Source organism: Calidris pugnax, unplaced genomic scaffold (genome assembly GCF_001431845.1).
Source record: "Calidris pugnax isolate Ruff unplaced genomic scaffold, ASM143184v1 scaffold215, whole genome shotgun sequence".
NCBI classification, from domain to species: domain Eukaryota; kingdom Metazoa; phylum Chordata; class Aves; order Charadriiformes; family Scolopacidae; genus Calidris; species Calidris pugnax.
In genome coordinates, this window is record NW_015090997.1 from 377,622 (window position 1) to 394,184 (window position 16,563).

At 54.4% G+C, this 16,563-nt stretch overlaps 1 protein-coding gene across 1 annotated transcript; it reads left to right on the top strand.

The window, feature by feature from the left end:
- Positions 1-3,257: 3,257 nt before the first annotated feature.
- Positions 3,258-10,194, top strand: LOC106895807 (Krueppel-like factor 15). The gene is made up of 3 exons (XM_014955427.1): positions 3,258-3,317; positions 5,957-6,969; positions 9,936-10,194. The coding sequence occupies exons 2-3, from the start codon at positions 6,062-6,064 to the stop codon at positions 10,099-10,101; spliced, it is 1,074 nt and encodes a 357-aa protein (XP_014810913.1). The 5' UTR covers positions 3,258-3,317; positions 5,957-6,061; the 3' UTR covers positions 10,102-10,194.
- The last annotated feature ends 6,369 nt before the right edge of the window (positions 10,195-16,563 follow it).

Below are 16,563 nucleotides of genomic sequence, written 5' to 3' on the forward strand. Positions count from 1 at the left end.
AAAAAACAAAAAAACCCCCAAACAAACAAACAAAACAACAAAAAAACCAAACAAAACAAACAAACAAACAAAACAAAACAAAAAAAACCCACCACCCCCCCAAAAAAACCACAAAAAACCAACAAAAAAACCCCAAAAAACAAAAAAAAAACCAACAAAACAAAACAAACCCCCAAAAAACCAAACAAAAAAAAACAAAACAAAACCAAAACAAAAAAAAACCAAAAAAACCGCCCAGAAATAAAAAAAAAAACCAAAAAAAACCCCAAAAACAAAAAATAAAAAAACAAAACAAAACCAAACAAAAAAACCCCAAAAAACCCCCCCAGAAATACAAAAAAAAACAAAAAAACCAAACAGAAAAAAACCAAAAAAACCCAAAAAAACCCCAGAAATACAAAAAAAACCAAACCAAAACAAACCAAAAAAAACCCAAACAAAAAAAGGCGGTGCGGAGCCGCCTGCCGTTCCCCGGGACTCGCTGCAGCCCGTTCTGCTGCTGGATCTCCGGCCTGAACCTCCCGCCGGCTCCACTAGGTGCTGAGCAAAGCCAGGGAAAGGATCGCTCCCCCGCTGCCCCCCCCCAATTAATTGTGGGACACGGTGTAAATCAAAGCCGCCTGTGTCGGAGCCCTGCGGTACCACGGCAGGTGCTGCCTGCGGGGGCTGAAGAGCTCAGGCTTTCCCCGTCCCGGCAAAGAACTTAATTAGCAGCATATACGTTAAAAACTGTGACGCTGAGCCACGGGGTAAGTGACACCCAGAGGCATGGTGGCGAGTCAAGGGAATAGCTGTGGGATGCCCTTTTGGGGAGTTTTGGTGGGGTTTTGTTTTGCTTTTTTTTATTATTTTTTTTATTTTTCAAACGTGAAGCCTTACTCCGGTCCAGGAGTTTTTGTTGAGGCTCAAAATTTTACGCTTCTTGCAAAGAAGAGAAACTCTGCACTCCCTTTTTTGGGTTCATGGGGCTCGCTGTGGTGGGGAAGAGAAACTCCCTTTTCCTGTAGGGGCACTTGCTGCCTCCAAATTGTCCTTCTGCTTAAATATATAACCCCAAACCACTGTCTCCATCAAACCCTATGGGTGGTTTGAGAGCACTGAGGTAAACACGATTCCTCCCTCTGGTTGGTGTCTGTGCCCCGGGCGTGGGGCAGCACCCTCTGGTTTTTGCTGTTCTCCAGCTTTTTTCCATCACAGGGTGTGTGTCCTGTGATGCCCTAAGGAGCACCCAGCATTTTGGAGTGACCCCGTGAGCGTGGAAGGCCTCTGCTGCTGGCAGGGGGTTGCTGGAGGTGACCTGTGAGTCTGTGTGGTTCGTGGGGCTCAGCCTACACGGTCACAGAATCCCAGAATCCCAACTTGAAGGGTCCTCGAGGTTCATCTGGTCCAGCCTGTCGTGGCAAAAGCATGGTCTAGACAAGATGGACCAGCACCATGGCCAGCTGGATCTTAAAAGTGTCCTGTGATGGGGATCCACCACTTCATAGAATCATAGAATTTCCCAGGCCGGAAGGGACCTCCAAAGCCCATCTAGTCCGACCCCCCCACAGTCAGCAGGGACACCCCCAACTAGACCAGGTTGCCCAGGGCCTCGTCGAGCCTCTCCTTGAATATCTCCAGGGAAGGGGCCTCAACCACCTCCCTGGGCAACCTGTTCCAGTGCTCCACCACCCTCACAGTGAAGAACCCTCTCCTCATCTCCAGTCTAAATCTGTTCCCCTCCAGCTTGAAGCCATTGCCCCTCGTCCTGTCACTGCAGGCCTTTCTAAACAGGTGGAGGTGACCTGTGAGTCTGTGTGGTTCGTGGGGCTCAGCCTACACGGTCACAGAATCCCAGAATCCCAACTTGAAGGGTCCTCGAGGTTCATCTGGTCCAGCCTGTCGTGGCAAAAGCATGGTCTAGACAAGATGGACCGGCACCATGGCCAGCTGGGTCTTAAAAGTGTCCTGTGATGGGGATCCACCACTTCATAGAATCATAGAATTTCCCAGGCCGGAAGGGACCTCCAAAGCCCATCTAGTCCGACCCCCCCACAGTCAGCAGGGACACCCCCAACTAGACCAGGTTGCCCAGGGCCTCGTCGAGCCTCTCCTTGAATATCTCCAGGGAAGGGGCCTCAACCACCTCCCTGGGCAACCTGTTCCAGTGCTCCACCACCCTCACAGTGAAGAACCCTCTCCTCATCTCCAGTCTAAATCTGTTCCCCTCCAGCTTGAAGCCATTGCCCCTCGTCCTGTCACTGCAGGCCTTTCTAAACAGGTTCTCCCCAGCCTTCCTGTAGCTCCCTTCAGGTACTGGAAGGCTGCTATTAGGTCTCCCTGGAGCCTCCTCTTCTCCAGGCTGAACAACCCCAGCTCCCTCAGCCTGTCCTCGGAGCAGAGGTGCTCCATCCCCCTGATCATCCTTGTGGCCCTCCTCTGGACCCTCTCCATCAGGTCCATGTCTTTCTTATATTGAGGGCTCCAGACCTGCACACAATACTCCAGGTGAGGTCTCAGCAGAGCAGAGTAAAGTGGCAGAATCACCTCTCTGGACCTGCTGGCAACGCATCTTTTGATGCAGCCCAGGATGGGATTGGCCTTCTGGGCTGCAGCTGCCCACTGCCTGCTCATGTCCAGCTTCTCATCCACCAGCACCCCCAGGTCCCTTTCCTCAGGGCTGCTTTCTTCCCCAGTGAGATTATTCCAGTGGCCAATTGTTCTCATTGTGAAAATTTTTTCCTCTGCCAAAGGAAGCCCCAAGGCCATCCCCAACCCAGCCTTGCGAAGACTCCAACCCAAACTGCTCTTTGAGTCCCTCAGGAAGCCCCAAGGTGCCTGCAGGGCCGCGGTGGGGACAGGGGACCCTGTCGCAGCAGCAGCATCTGAACGCCATGGCCCGGCCGAAACAGCCCTGAAAGTAAATCCCCGTATCCCCCTGGATGCCGGCAGCGACCCGCACTGCTGGTACCTGCTGGGGCTCGACTTTTTTCCCCTGAAATGCTGGAAAAAATCTGGCCGGTTTCCAGCGCAAACGAACAGGGCGAGGAGCCGATGGCGACCGGCGGCGGGGGCTGAGGCATCTCCTGGGGGACCGGCTCCGCTGCCTCATCCGACGGCTGGACCGGGGACAACCCGAGCCCCGGGGGGGATGTTTCGGGGCTGAGAGGGGGGGCTTCAAGCCCGGACAGCCCCCCCAGCCCGCTACCGTCCCGGGCCGTACCGGGCACCGGTCGCCAACGGAGCCGGCGGCCGGAGCCGAGCCCCCGACGGGGCGGGGCGGACCGGGAGCCGCCCCCGCGTCGCGGAGCCGCCGTGCCAGCATGGACCGGAGCCGGGTAAGGGGGTACCGGGGAGGGGGAACCGCTTCGCGGAGCCGCCCGCACCCGCGGAGGGGCGGCTCGGCGGGAATAAGGGCGGCGGGGGTGCGTGGGTGGGTTTTTCCACCCCCTCCGGGGATGAAGCAAGTCGCAGGGCCGGGCTCGGTCTCCTCATTCCCGGGGGGGTCCTGCCCCCCCCTTGGCTCTGCACCCCACCGGGGGGCTTGGGGACAGCCGTGGGGACAGGTTTAGCCCATGCTCGGGTGTCCTTGGTGGGTCGAAGCGTGGGGCATCCCCCTGGCGCTGGGGGATTGGCTGCACGTGGCTCTGAATTATTGAGCGTGTTGTAATCGTCCTGAAAGTCCAGGTTTTGCAGGGACACGGTGAGTGCAAGTCCCGGCTGGGAAGAGGTTACAGGTGTTTGGTGGTGGTGGTTAGTCACGGGAGGAGAGTCGTAACCCTCGGCTGAGCTCCCAGCTCCTGCTTGTTGGCTGACCTTGGGCAGATGATTGCTTTTTCTCTCTCTGTGTGCTCCAACTGCACATCTGCTGGTTTCATACGGCGGTGATGTGCTCTCAGGGATTTGAAACGCTACAGGAACAGAAATGCAAAGTGAAGCTTGGAAACGCCGTTGACCTTGGCTTGCAGCGTGCTGCACCCGAGGCCAAAGGCAGGTCTCCGTTTTCTTGCAGTCACTAATCTGGGATGAGAACACTGAGAACACTGTTGACATGCATTTTGCAAACGTGCCTTGGATTGAGAAGGCACTGACACCTGTGACAGGTATCTCCAAGTCTGTTGGTCGTGGAGTGTGCCAGCAGGTCACACATTTCCCTGCTTTGCAAGGCAGGATGTTACTATTGTCCCCACTTAGATGGGACACCGGGGACCAGAGCCCTCTGGCAACTACCCCAAGGTTGGATGAGAAATCTGCAGCAGAGCAGGAGACCTTGCTTGGATCTCCTCGGTCTGCTCAACCACCGGACCTTCCTGCCCTCTGGTTGTGCTTTTCTTCCTGTTGTTCGTTCAACAGAACTGTTCACACTGAATTTGCAAGATATGTACTAAATGAGGCTCCTCAGCTGAGGAGTTTATAGTTTAATTCGATTGTCCCCGGGGCACGCTGAGGGGATGGAGACTTCCTGAGCTGCTCTGCAAGGAGACCTTGTTGGAAAATCAAGTTTTAAGACTTTCTGGGAGAGGTAAACAGCAGTGTTTGGTAGCCAGAGGGGGAAGGCTTTTCTACCCTCTGAAGCTTGTAGAAAGAGGAGACGAGAGTCAGAGAAGCAGAGATCAGAGAGAGATGATAAAATTGGTGTGGAGGAAGGAGTGGAAGAAGGTGACGGTTCACAAATTTGTGTTGTGATGAAAACTCGAAGCCTGAAGTTGAGATTGGCCCAAACACCTTTCTTTCCTCACGTGATGCAGAATTGTGCTGGAGACAGAGGGTGGGCAGCGCTGCAAACGGCCCCCAGCAACGTGGCATCTTCCTCTGAGCAGGTTTTGAGCAGTGGTGGGGATTATTTCTTCTTAAGAAGAGCCTTTATATCGCATCCAAACTGCTGCTCAAAATTCCCCTTTCCCAGCTCTGGGGACCCTGAGGAGCACTGATAACAGGGACTGGCTGGACTGGTTTGGAGCTCGGCAGAAACCTCAGGGACTCACTCAGTCACTCTGGAAAAGGTTCCTGAGGGACCTTGGTGCAGGTTTTCGTTCTCTTGGAAACTCACTTTCTGCATTAAATGCGAAAAGTGAAAAGATCCACCTTCCTGGGTGGTTCAGGTGTTGCAGGAGCAGGATGCAGCCTCCAGGCTGCCCTCTGCCAGGGGCAGGGATGGCATGAGGCTACTCTGGCACTGGGCTCTGGAGCCACAGCAGGGCCTGTGGGCTTCCATCTGCTGAATCCTGGGAGCCCACCTGCCTTCTGGAGACCACGGAGGTCTACCCTGGAGATGCTGTGATCTTTCTCCCCCGTTTTGAAGCATGGTGTGTGTGTCCTCATGGGCCCCGTGAGCTGACCCCAGATGGTCTGTCGTGATGGGGGTGTGATGGGGCTTGGGCAGACAGACCTGCCTCAACGGGCTCTAAACGCCCTCGTTCAGGCACCGATGGCCAGTGTGACCACAGCGGCGTGCCTGCTGGTGGCAGCTCGCCAGAGCCCCTGGCAGCGGGCACTCTCAGAGCTTATTAACTGTTCCCAAAACAGCTGGCTTTAACCCAGCTATCATAGGTCTGCGCCAGGTTGTGGCTGTACCAACAGTGGCAGCGTGGAGAAACCAGGACCCTCTCCTGGATCCCAGTTAGCTCCTGGTTGGAAGCCACAAGTCATCTCCTCTGCCATCTATCAGCACACACCTGCCCTCTGCCGTGGGTGGAAGAGGGATGAAGTGTTTCATTGTGTATTTTTACCTTAATAAAATCCCCCGAGACATTTGCTTCTGGGGGGGAATCTAGCTCTTCGCAGGCTGTTGGCACCCTGCATAGGAAAACATGTTAGTTAGCATGTATTTTTTGAGCAACGCTCTTTAAAAACAAAAGCCACGGACTAGTTTTGATGTTTTCTTTCTAGCGCACGATCCATTTTATTCAAAGGTTGAGGTTTTCTTGTTTATTCTTAAAGATAATTTGGAAATAACCTTGGCGGTGTTCGCTTGCAGATGAATGAAGACTTCCCCAGCCTCAGGAGCCCCAGCTGAGCTCTCAGAGGCTTCTGATCCAGTTGAGTCAAGAGCTTTGTCTGGGCGGAGGACGCGAGTCAACAAATGGTCTCTGTGAGTTGCCAGGAGCTGCTCCCCTCCTTGACCAGCTCGTCCCTGCTAGAGAGCTTGGCCAGTGCTCTGCAGCGCAGGATGCCACCGTCCCTTCTGCCAGGGCACGGCAGCGAGAGGGCATCCAGCCACCCAGAAGGCTCTGGCCATCTCCTCGCAGGCAGCACCAGCCACCCTGAAGGCACCCCGTCCCCCCTGTCTGGGGAGAAAGATGCAAAACCCCAAGTCACCATCTGTGAGGCTCATCTCAGGCTGCCTGACTTCTGCAGCAGCCTCTCCCAGGACTTCATTCCCACCCTGGAGGAGATCGAGGAGTTCCTGAGGGAGAAGGCTGAGTTCCTCAAAGAGGAAGCACGTGAGCTTCCCCCAGCTGGAGGGAAGGTGGAGATCAAACCTGAGGTCAGCTTAGGTAGCTCTGGGGGACAGCCTGTCTCCAGCGTGGCTCAAGAAGAAGATGTCTCACGTGCTGCTCAGCCTGGAGCTGATGGCAGTGACCAGGCAGTAGCTGCCGGCAGCGTTCCTGTTGTCCTCCAAATCCAGCCTCTCCCGATGGACAGTGGCAGCCCCGTAGCCACAGGGGGTGTCAGGGTGGCCCAGCTGGTTATCAGCCTGCAGGGCCAAAACCTGTCCTTCCTCCCTCAGGTCCAGCCCCCTGTCACCATCATGGACCAAAAATATGTCAAAATTGCCCCCTTGCCGGTCGCCAGGAGGTCGGGGGATGTGCAAGAGGTGGAGGTAACCCCCAGGTATCAGAAAGCCCCCCCTTCCCTCCTCCGGGTCCATAAGTGCTCCCACCCGGGCTGCGGCAAGATGTACACCAAGAGTTCCCACCTCAAGGCTCATTTCCGTCGTCACACCGGAGAGAAGCCCTACACTTGTGCTTGGCCCAACTGCAGCTGGAGGTAAGTGGGAGCCGCAGGACTCGGGGCGAGTGGGGGTCCCTCCCTCCCCCCAAAGTCCTGCCGTCCCTTGCCAAGATGTCAGCTATTGAAAATCCAGGATAAAATCACAAGTTTTTCTTTCCCCGGTGAATTCTAGGAGAGAGTGGAAGGAGACCTGGAGGAGTAAAGTTTGTTGAGCGCTTTGGGTGGTTTTCACTCAACCCAAAAGTGCTGAATCCCCCCAGGTGGGGGAGCGTAGCCACCGCTCTCCCAAACACCCCAAATTCAGCTGGATGCCTGGGTACCCTCTGGCAACACGGCTTTTCCCAGTGATGTTGTCATTTTGCAGCCTTTCTCTGTCTGGTTCAGGACAATTTCTGCAGTTGGGCTACAAAAATGGCTTTTCCCATTATTATTTGTCCTGGGAAATAGGAGTCCCGCTGCATCCCCAGGAGCCAGCGCACAGCTCTGTGTGTGTTTAACCATCCTTTGCTTTCTCTTGCTGTTCACCTGCTGCTTGTATCCCTCAGACACCCCTGGGCCAACATCTCCGTGTTGCATCTCCTTTTGTTTGCTTTCCATGGGATGGTGGTTGTCGGTTTCTTTCATCTGTGCTCCCTAAGTTAACCCTTGATGATTTTTCTTCTGGGGTGTTCTCTTCCTGGTACCACATCCCAGTCCTGGGGGGGGAGGATGCTCAGGGCAGCCTCTGGCAAGAAGGGCTGAGAGTCCTCAGGCCTCGTGTAGAACTTTTCATCAGCAGATCTCAAAGCACATCACAAAGGAAACCGGCGCTGGCAGCACCAAGCTTTCCTGGTTTCTTATGCAATGCTTTGGCACAGACCAGCTGCCTTTGTTCCCTGCATAGAATCATGGAATCATCTAGGTTGGAAGGGACCTTCAAGATCATCTAGTCCAACCATCAACCCAACTCTGACAAAAACCCATCGCCAAACCATGTCCCCCAGCATCATGGCAGCCCCTCTTTTGAACCTCTCCAGGGATGGTGCCTCAACCACTTCCCCGGACAGCCCATTCCAATGCTTGATAACCCTTTTGGTGTCAACATTTTTCCTAATATCCAAATTAGTGGGGTTGTGGCCTCTCTCTTGGGGTGGTGAAACTCTGGAAAGTACGAGACTAGGTCTGAATTTTGGGACTCCCTCTTGCCAAGCTGCTGGCCCTTCGCCATCTTGTCCCTCTGTTTTTCACCTGTAACCACAAAAAGTGTTTATAGACATCAGTTCCTTTTCCAGCACTGCTGAACCCTCCCTGCACCCAATGCTAGAGCCTGGGGACTAAGGAAGGGGACAACAGCGACCACACCAGCATCACTTTTCCCTCTGGGGAGGAGGAAAGGGCTGGTGACAGCATCCCACAGGCTGTCCTTGAAGCTGCTGTGCTGCTGCCCTGCCCTCCCCCTGGGGCAGCAATTATACTCCCCAGTGATGTGCTCAGCCGAGGCTGGGGGTCTGTAAATACACGTGTCATTTCTCCTGGCCCCACTTTCTGTGAGGAGCTGAGACCTTGGAGCTCGCTTCTGGCAATAGGGCTGGAAAAGGAGGCCGTGGTTTGCAGGGAAGACCCGAGGATGGCCTTGGGATGCATTCCCAGAGCCTTTTGTGAGCAGCCGCAGTGTTTACCCTACCAGGTGTGAGCTCGAAACCCTATCGCTGGGAGTCTGGGGTTACATCTGAAGCTCTTTGCTTTTGTGCTTCTTTTGCGTGGGCATGTTTCAGCCAGATGGAAAAACCCTTCCGTCCTAATGCTCCTGCCATCTGTGTTGGCTCCTGAGAGGCAGAACAGGAGTAAATCCCATCCAGCCCTCTCCAGCCCTCCCCTGACACTCGGACATGCTGAAGTCCCACCAGCTCCCACCAAAGGTCCTTGAGACCTTTGAGGTGGCACAAAACTACTGGGGACCAACCCTGCCCCCAGGTCTGGATCTGCGGGTGCCAAGTGGAAGAAAGGCTGCAGGGGAGTTAAGTGGGGACAGGCACGTGGTTAAAGGGACTTTCCAGCCTGTTCAGCTGATTCCAGGTGTGGGAATTCCACAGCCAAACAGTCTGAACACTGGGTGTTCCTGTGGCCCTGGCTACTGCAGCCTCAGAAAGGCAGTTACAGAATCATGGAATGGTTCGGGTTAGAAGGGACCTTAAAGATCATCCAGTTCCAACCCCTTGCCCTGGGCAGGGACACCTCCCACTAGACCAAGCTCAAAGCTCCATCCAACCTGGCCTTGAAACCCCTCCAGGGATGGGGCAGCCACAGCTTCTCTGGGCAAACCTGGTCAGCTTGCTTTGGCATGGCAACCTCTGTGCTTTTCCTCCCTCGTGCTTGGTATTTAAACCTCACAGCCTCAGAGAGAGGCTGCTCCTCTCTCTCCCCAGCCCAGCCCAGGCTGACAGGGAAAACTCGCTGCCCTTCTAAGAAACAAGAGGATGCTCAGAGTTTGCTGGGAGAACCCTTGCTCTCAGGAAAAACAAGTGTTCTCTCAACAGCACTGCTCTTCTTGGCTGGATGTGGGAGTTGTAGTAAAGCCTTTCCACCCAGGCTCATGAAGGGTGTCCTTTAGCCACTGCCAGCCTGGGCTGGTGCCCCCAAAAAACCACTTCTCTCAGCATCCAGCCTGGGGGCTGTCAGGTCCCAAGAGGTTTCAGCAAGTCTAAAACAAATGAAGGAAGTAGGTGCACGGTGTCCTTCAAGAGCAGCGAAAAGAAATGAAGATCTCAGTGGGTGAATTCTTTTCCTCTTTCCTGTCTCTTAAATCACCCCGTGGAGGGGTTTATTCCTTTCCATTCCTCCAGCAGGAGCCCGGGGTACCTCAGCCTCGCTGGGAGGCTGGATGGAGCAGAGCAGAAGTGACCTGTGTGGGGTCACCCCAGGAGGCTGTGGCAGAGACAGACCTCCCACATCCCAGGGTCCTCATGTCCCCTGTCCCATCCGGCAGCAAAGGCTGGATCCACCAGGCTTCCCTTCTCCTGCAGGTTCTCCCGGTCGGATGAGCTCTCCCGTCACAAGCGCTCCCACTCCGGGGTGAAGCCCTACCAGTGTGCCGCCTGCCAGAAGAAGTTTGCCCGCAGTGACCATTTAGCCAAACACGTGAAGATCCACCGGGGCCAGAGGACACTTCGGGGCGGTGACAGGAGTTAAACCTCCAAATCCATTCACTCCTGCTGCTCGTCCGTACCATGCTGCATCCAGGAAGCCCCAAAGCCAGGGGAAAAAAAGATGCAAAAGCCACTAATGAACACTAAAAAACATTAAGGAAGAGGGGGACACGACTCTCTCTAACAAATTATAGGAGATCCACTACCTCTGTTCAAGGCTGGCCTATATTCATGGCCTGTTTCTGGTACATTTGTCCCTCTCTTAAATATAGATGGTGGAAAGCCAAGTTAATTCAGGGTGAGTGTGTGTGTAGGGACGTGGAGCAGAGGTTTTACACAGCTCATGGGTGTCACCCATGGGTGTCACCCACGGCGTCCAGCTCTCCATCCCCTCCGTGGGGCATCCCCTGGGCTGCTGTGGCTGCCACTCACCCTGGCATCCCCAGGGGTGCTCTGGGCCAGCAGCATCTCGGAGGTGGCCAGAGAGGATTCCTTCTGGCCAGACTCACTCAGAAACCTGGGTGCATCCAGACAGAGCCCTGTTTGTGCTGTGCAGCCGCTGCGGGGGCTCGACGGGACGCCGGGGATGGCTTTTGTGGTGTGGCTGAGACAGTGGTTGTGTTGTCCCTACCTCTGCTTGTTGGTTTTTGGTAGTTTTACACCCGGCTGGCACTGGGCACGACGGCGTCCTTGGGGAGGGTGACGTTGTGGCTATGGTTGGAGGGGGGTGGGAAGTGTGTCTGTGCAGTGGTGGGTGTCGAAAGGGCATCAGGAGAAACGTAAGAAGCACCAGCAAAGTCCTTTTTTACACACTGGCATGAAAGAACACAGGTATGGAGGGACACGGGGGTGTGTGGACCCAGGGAAGAGCCGAACGCTCCGGTCGGGGGGAGCAGGGCTGCTCACAGGTTGCTGACGTCCCTTTTGTATTTAACTTCTGGTTAATTAAAGGCCAACTCCCTGCTGCTGTGCCAACTTCCCGAGCTTTTGCAAACATCTGGGAGGGAATTAGGTGCTTGTACAAACAAAGAATCAGCGTCAGGGGTTTGAGCTAGGCTGCCTGCCCTTTCTCCGTGGCTTTGCCAGCGTGTCTCAAGCTGATATTTTGGTGCCTGCGGGCTCTTTGCAGCTCAGGTGTGCTCCTGGTGTTCTCTTACCCCAACCCTCTTCCACTTGTCTCGAGCTGCCCTTGAGCTGGCTTTAGTGAGGAGCGTTGGGTTGTACCCAAAATAAGGACAAGGAAATGAGCTCAACTCTTTTCCCTGCCCCGTGGAGGGCATGTTCCTACAGCAAAGAGGTTGTTCTCTGGTCCCTGCAGCCCTTTTCGAGTGATGACTCCAGGGAAGGAAAAGGCCAGGCTGGTGGGGATGGACACGGTGTCCTGCTCTAAGGGCTGGTACAAACATTTCTGGATGAGACACCAAACATCAGTCTGAGAAAAGCAATCCATCCTGGTGTGTGGCTGGAGGTGTTTGCTGTTGGTGGCTGCTCCTTCCTCAGTGCAGTGACCAGAGCTCTTCCAGCTCCGTTGAGAAGATACCACAGTGTGACTTCAGGGAAAGAAGGAGTGAGGGAGCTGAAAATCCTTTGTTTATTCCTAGTCTAGAATGTCTGGGGGTGCTTATGCTCCCCCTGAAGGAGATGTTGCTGCTGCGGAGGTTGGAGATGGATGGGATAGGGCACTTCCCACCACTGAGGGTCTCTGGTGCACTGAAGTTCTCCATCATGAACTTGTTTCTCCTGCAGTTTGTTGTTCCAGTGCTGCAGGGCCATGGTCTAGCCCAGGACCTGGTGCTGCTGGTCCTTATGAGCGTTCCAGCCCCAGGACCTGGTGCTGCTGGTCCTTATGAGCACCAAAGAGATGGCTCCACTTCCCCCATGCTTTTGGCCCCTGTAAATGGTAAAAGTTTCTCTCAAGCGGGAACTTCGGTGTGCAGAAATGGTGGTTTTGCAGAGGAGAAAGGTTACTAAAGCTGGTTTTGGATTCTTTATGGTAAAAACAAGCCGGCCCACAGCTGGAGGAAGGCTCACTGGCCAGTTTCCAGCCCCAGCGTGGCGGGGAACCGGCTCCTGGCCCTCCCAGCTGCAGCGGAGCTGTGGTGAATGGAGCTGCTCTTGGGTTTCCAAAAAGCTGGGGTTGTGTGTTTCTCAGAGAACACCTGCATCTCTTGCTTTCCTAATCCCCAGGCGGGAGAGCGGGGTTTATGGCAGAAATAGCTGGAGCCACGCTGCTGGAGTTTGGATCCAAGCTTTTCCCAAAGGTCTGGGAGGGATGGTTTCTGGATCCTGGCTTAAACTCCTCCATCCTTAGCTCAGACGTGGGGAGGTGTGGAGGGGCTGGATGGAAAGGAGCCGCCTGCTGCGGGGTTTTCATTCCTGTGCGTGCAAGTGTGTAAGACCTGCAGCCCTCACGTCGGCTCTTTGGGGAGAGCTCTCCCCTCGGGGGAAAGCAGGCGGCTTTTGCACGGATTAGCTGGAGATTTGGGCCTCTCCAAACGCCCCCTGAGCTCTCCCACCTCTGCCCTGGCCTGGTCAAGCGTGCCCAGATGCCAGCGAGAAACACTGCCCAAGCTCATGTGATGCTGAACCTTTAACAATGAGCCAGGGGAGACAGGTATGCAAGAGCCTATTTTGGGTTGCCTTTTGTTTTAGTGGATTTTTTTGCCCGACTAGGAATTTATTTCATGCCCTCTTTTTGCTTGAGGGCTCTCTTCGGAGGCCGTACGCCAACATGACTCATGCCCGTCTCGTGCTTTTATCTGTCCCCCTTTGCTCTTCTCCCTCGCTCCAGACTCTCTCACAGCACTCCCTCTGCGTTTTGGACCTGCCCCGTCCTGCCTCCCTCCGCTCTCAGCCGAAGGCGACGTGGGGAGATTGCGTGTTTCCCGACCGTGGGGCGAGAAGAAGCCTCGTCGTTAAGTCCGAGGCTTTTCTCTGGTCTCCAGCAGCTCATCTGCTGAGCAGCTCCCACAGAGACCCCGCTGGTCCTGGTGGTGGATCCCCCATGGAAGACGTGGAAGCGCCGGCAGCGGTGACTTGCTGCTCACCTGGTCTGTTTTGCCGTTCCTTTTAAACCAACCGCAAAGGGAGGGGAGAGATTTTTTTTTTTTTACAAAATAAAACACCCTAGATAGGTATCTCTTGTGCAATGCGTATTAGAGCCTCACCTGCTTCCCTCTGGGGACTCTGGATGAAGGACTTGAAAAGTTTACTGAAGGCGCTGTAATTACCTGTCCTTTGCTCCAGTGGGGATATTATTCCACGGCAGAAATGTTCCTTGTGGAAGTACAGATGAGATCTGTGGCATCAGGAGGGAGGAGGACCATTCTCTCTTCCCTTAGATGCATCCCCAGGAGGTGACAAACTGCCCTTGTGTCACCGAGGCTGCTGGGTTACCACCAGCCCCTTCTCCGATGGTGCTGTCAAGGGGCTGGGGCTGGGTCCCTGCCATGTTTTTCCCCGTTGGAGAAGTGGGAATGGGAGGAACGGGTTGCCTTGTGCTTGAAGTGGGAAGGCTGTCAGGTTGCTAAGCAGTGCTTTTTCAGAAACGAAATGCCAGCAGACGGGAGTTGTAGCAGGGCAGGATGTGGGAGAGCACAAAGAGAAATCCAGGCAATGTTTCTAAATTTGCAGCTGCGGCTCTGGATATAGCAGCGCGCGGAGCCCTGCGTCCTCAGCGGCGTCAGCGACAGCAGTGACATCCCCGAGCTCCAGCCCACGAGGAGCTCGTGCCAACTGCCTCTGAGATGGGATAAGGGCCGGTGACATCCACGGATGGGTTTAACACCCCTTTCAAAATGCATCTCTAAGATGGACTTTTCATTTTTTTGCCCCAGTTAAATCAGAACTGGGTTTTTATTATCGATTCTCTCTCCCAGAGTCCAGTATTTTGGGGGGTAAATGCAATTCTTGGTGTAGTTTCTCTTTCTCCTGGTGGTTAAGCAGCAGGAGCTGGCTTGGGGCAGGGAGGGGACGGGACCCTGGAGTTTTCCCAGGATAACAGGAAAGGGGAATAGAGTGTGGGCACAGGGCTGCACAGGCTGGAAAACGGGCAAAGGTTTGCAGGAGCAAAGGAGGTCAGTTGAGTTTTCCTCCACTGCCCCACCAGCTGGGCCAGGTCCTGGGCCTGAGCAGCAGAAGGTGGGAGCTGGTGATGGGAATCAGGTGGAGAAGGTTTCAGCCCCATCAGCCAGCCCTGGGGTGGCCCAGGGCCTGAAGTTGGAAGCCAAAGGGACAGGAGCCCCTTGTTGGTTTGTGTGTGTCCCGGGATTGAGGTTCAGGCTCTTCCAGAGCTGTAGCTCAGCACAAAATACAACTTTTCCTTGCAAAGAAGCGGGGTGTAGCGTGGCCTCGTGCTGCAGGTGATGCAGTAGCTCACAGTGATGCTCTGCTCATCTCCCCCCGGAGCTCCCACCCTGGGAACAGAAGGGTTAAGGGCACAGCAAAGCTTAATGAACCAACAAGCTAAATTAAAACAGCTGGCTGGATTGACTTGGCCCGGCCAGGCTGGATGACTTATTGCTTCATAATCAGCTTTCTAAGTAGGGACAGGTCCACTTGCAGGGCGGCTGGAGCAGGAAGGAAGGTCTCTGTGTTGGAATAAGACTCTTGAGTGATTGGCTTTTGTCCGTGGGGGGATTGTCACTTCTCCTCTGGGGCTCGGTGATCCCAAACCCGTGCCGGGTGCTTGTTTTTAGCATGGACTTCGGGCAGGGTGTTGGCAGGGATGCACCTTTCCTAGGAGCTGCTCTCCACCACCTGTGCAGGTAAAATACTTTTTTTCCCCAATGTTCTGTCTGAGCTGGGGGAAGGTCCCCATCTGAGGAGATGAATTCCCCTGTGGGAGAGGATGGGGTGACGGTGTCTGGTCAGCCGTGGCATTTCTTCTGGTTTGATCCAGGAACTGGGCAGTGGTACAGAAAGGGCTTATCCCTCCCTGGAAAATCCACCCAGATAAAGCCTTTTTTGGCTTAGAAAGTAAGTGGTGGGAGGGGGGAGAATCAAATATGCGATTCGACATCCACGGATCTGTGTTTGCTTTTGGAAACGTTGGCTTTTCTCGGTGAATTGCACTGATTCCTCCCCAACTGCAGCTTCACAGCTCCTTGCTAAGAGAGCTGAGTGCGCCGCAGTCTGCTTTTCTCACCTCCCCAACTTCAGACCTTGGGTTGTTTGCACCAACAACAGGCTCCAAAATGAACTTCTTGATGCCACTTAAATGGTTATGATGGGTCCTGACTCTGCCCTGTTGGTACCTGCTGTGATGGTGCTGTTGGCTCGGCCTGGGAAGAGGAACCAGTGAGGTTTTTAAGAGCTGTATCCAGGAATTGTATTCAGGATGTGGGAACTTCACGAGGGGAATTTTAGTTAGAGAAGGGCTGTGGAGATAACACGGTGGAAACTAGTTTGGCAGCGTTGTGTAATAACCAGGGATCCTCTGGTGCACAGCTTCAGGGCTTAACTTTCACAAGCACCTGAAACCACCTCCAAGTCCATCTGAGTCAGTGGGGGTTAGAAAAAAGCCCTCCTGAAAAAAAACACGACCCCAGCCTTTCTCCTGCTGTATCTACTTCCTCACTGTGTAGCTCTCGTGTAACTGAGTAATTCTGCTTTTTCCTGAATTGAATTATTGAGTGTAACTTTGAATATTAATGGCTGTTGTATAATCTGGGTATTGCACATCCTGCTCAGCAAAGCGTTTAACTCTGGAGTGTTACTGCAGTGGTGAGTTCCCTTGGAATTTGGGAAGTTCCTTGGACTTGACCCAGTCAAGTATCTCCTGGGGGTTGGAGATGGAGGCTCAGGGACTAGATTAGCCACCCTGTGCCCGCTGAGGATGCTGAACTCCTTCTCTCCCTCCTACCTCCCTGAGCCTGCAGGTTGCCTGGTCCGCGACGCCAGGGCTCTGGCATTTGTAGACTCAGAAATAACAAGGGTTTCAAACCAGTATGGGTTTGTGGATATATTTTTTTTTGAGAGCCTCAGCAGAGCTGCTCCCAACAAAGGAACCCAGAGATCTGAGCGCAAAAAGGCTTTATAAGATCTGAGAAATAGGAGATCGTTGGCAGTTGGGTGTGAAACACCAGGAGGGAACCGAGCTACTTCTCCATCCTCTTCACGGTGCTCCTTCTAGCAAAGGCAGATGGTATTTGTGGACCCCTCTGTGCCCTGCAATGCTCCGTGGGCATCCTGCACCATCTCCAGGAGCTCTGTGACGCGGTGATGTCCCGCGTGAGCAAGTGCCACCGCATCCTGGGAGGGCGGGGGTGGCATCTCTGCGAGGACGGTGGCGTTCGCCTGGGGCTTTGCAGTGGGTTGTGAGCGGGGTGTGAAGCTGCTCTGAAGTGAGTGACAACCCTTGTTGTTGATGACTAGCACCATCTAAGCCTCGTCAGCAAACTAGCCCTTCTGCCCACTTTTTGGTGGAGTTTCTGTAGGGGGAGAGGGGATGGTTGGCAGCCCCAGAGATGGACTGTTCTGCTGCACGTCCCCCCTGCTGTGTCTC

Bases quoted from the DNA above. Each gene is read 5' to 3' on its own strand.
- LOC106895807 (XM_014955427.1), top strand. From the start codon at position 6,062: ATGGTCTCTGTGAGTTGCCAGGAGCTGCTCCCCTCCTTGACCAGCTCG. The intron at 6,970-9,935 runs GTAAGTGGGAGC...CTTCTCCTGCAG, and splicing joins TGGCCCAACTGCAGCTGGAG to GTTCTCCCGGTCGGATGAGC.